Source organism: Psammomys obesus, unplaced genomic scaffold (genome assembly GCF_907164565.1).
Source record: "Psammomys obesus unplaced genomic scaffold, mPsaObe1.curated_primary_1811, whole genome shotgun sequence".
Lineage (NCBI taxonomy): Eukaryota > Metazoa > Chordata > Mammalia > Rodentia > Muridae > Psammomys > Psammomys obesus.
In genome coordinates this window covers 8766-10978 of record NW_026589541.1, presented here as the reverse complement: position 1 = coordinate 10978, position 2213 = coordinate 8766, and the positions used below count along the sequence as shown (strand labels likewise).

At 50.4% G+C, this 2213-nt stretch overlaps 1 protein-coding gene across 1 annotated transcript; it reads left to right on the top strand.

The window, feature by feature from the left end:
- Positions 1-3: 3 nt before the first annotated feature.
- LOC129675107 (protocadherin gamma-A4-like) lies at positions 4-1442 on the top strand (the record flags this gene model as incomplete). Its single annotated transcript, XM_055605141.1, is given in 1 exon segment — positions 4-1442. A coding segment is annotated over 1 exon segment (1439 nt), but the record flags the coding sequence as incomplete, so codon positions are not given.
- Positions 1443-2213: the final 771 nt, after the last annotated feature.

Genomic DNA, 2213 nt, shown 5'->3' with positions numbered 1-2213 from the left:
GGGGAGCTGGATTATGAGGACTCTGCGTTCTATGACGTTGATGTAGAAGCTCATGATGGGCCCGGTCTGCGAGCCAGGGGTAAGGTGCTGGTGACAGTTCTGGATGTAAATGACAATGCTCCCGAAGTCACTGTTACCTCCCTCACCAGCTCTATCCAAGAAGCTTCTTCCCCAGGCACAGTGATTGCGCTCTTCCACGCGCATGACAGCGACTCTGGAGAGAATGGCCTTGTCACTTGCTCTATTCCAGATAATCTTCCATTCAGGCTGGAAAAGACCTATGGAAATTATCATCGGTTGTTGGTTCACAGGACTCTGGACAGGGAAGAAGTCTCCGAATATAACATTACAGTAACAGCCACCGACCAGGGAACTCCGCCACTGTCTACAGAGACTTATATCTCCTTGCAGGTGGTGGACATCAATGACAACCCACCCACCTTCAGCCATGCCTCCTATTCTGCCTACCTCCCAGAAAACAACCCTAGAGGAGCTTCCATCCTCTCCATAACAGCCCAGGACCCAGACAGTGGTGAGAATGCCCAGATAACCTACTCCCTGACAGAGGACACTATCCAGGGGGCACCTCTGTCCTCCTACGTCTCCATCAACTCCAACACCGGTGTTCTCTACGCACTACGTTCCTTCGATTATGAGCAGTTTCAAGACTTGAAGGTACTAGTGACGGCCAGGGACAGTGGGAACCCTCCACTCAGCAGCAACGTGTCACTGAGCTTATTTGTGCTGGACCAAAATGACAACACACCCGAGATCCTGTACCCCACCCTCCCCACTGATGGCTCTACTGGTGTGGAGCTGGCGCCCCGCTCAGCAGAGCCTGGATACCTGGTGACCAAGGTGGTGGCTGTGGACAAAGACTCGGGACAGAACGCCTGGCTGTCCTATCGCCTGCTCAAGGCCAGCGAGCCGGGGCTGTTCTCTGTGGGGCTGCACACGGGCGAGGTGCGCACTGCCCGGGCCCTTCTGGACAGAGATGCCCTGAAGCAGAGCCTGGTGGTGACCGTGCAGGACCACGGCCAGCCCCCTCTCTCTGCCACAGTCACACTCACCATAGCCGTGGCAGACAGCATCCCCGACATCCTGGGGGACCTGGGCAGCGTTGACACTCACATGGACCAGGAAGATTCAGACATCACGCTGTACCTGGTGGTGGCCGTGGCGGTGGTCTCTTGTGTCTTCCTAGCCTTCGTCATTGTGCTGCTGACGCTCAGGCTCCGTCGCTGGCACTCAAGCCGCCTGCTTCGGGCTGCAGGCAGCGGGCTGTCGTCCATGCCTCCATCACAGTTTGTGGGCGTGAACGGGGTGCGAGCTTTCCTACAGACCTACTCTCACGAGGTCTCGCTCACTGCAGACTCTGGGAAGAGTCACCTCATCTTCCCGCAGCCCAACTACGCAGACACGCTCCTCAGCCAGGAGAGCTGTGGGAAAAGCGAGCCTCTCCTGGTGTCTCAAGACTTGCTTGAGGTAAAAGGAGACTCCAGTGTTCTTCAGGTGAGTGGTTCGCTCCCATTGGGGATCTTATCTTACTAAAACACAGGCATGGGGTTCTGTAAAACGCCTCCAGTTTTATGTGTGTTGTATCAAAAATACCACTTCTTTAGTAATAATCTCTTACTTTAAAAGGAATAATGATTAATGATAGTCACTACACAAAAAGTTATTTGTTGATTATAACCTTATTTTGTTGTATAATGATTGGAGTTAAATCCAGGCTTTTGGGCATATTAGGCAAGGCCCCTGCCACCAAGGTATACCTCAAACCATGATTATCTATTATTTATGCTTTATGGTCTTCATTCAGTAATTTTATACTTCTAAACCGTTCTCTCTTTAAATGCCACTTTCCTATGTACATTGATGAAAGACCAGAATTGACATGTGAATAAAAGGCAAATTGCACAATTTTCAATTTACGTCACCTTTCTCATGATACTAATGGGAAATCTAGGCTGAAATTTTGTTTTTGGTCTTTTGAGACAGGGTTTCTCTGTGTAGCCCTGGCTGTCTTAGAACTTGCCCTGTAGGCCAGGCTGGCATTGAACTCACAGAAATCTACCTGCCTCTGCCTCCCAAGTGCTAGGATTAAAAGAATTTGCCACCATGCCCAACAATTTAGGATGAATATTTAAAAACATTTTTACTACAGTTTCACTTACTCTGTGTGTGAGTGAGTGAGTGAGTGAGTGAGTGAG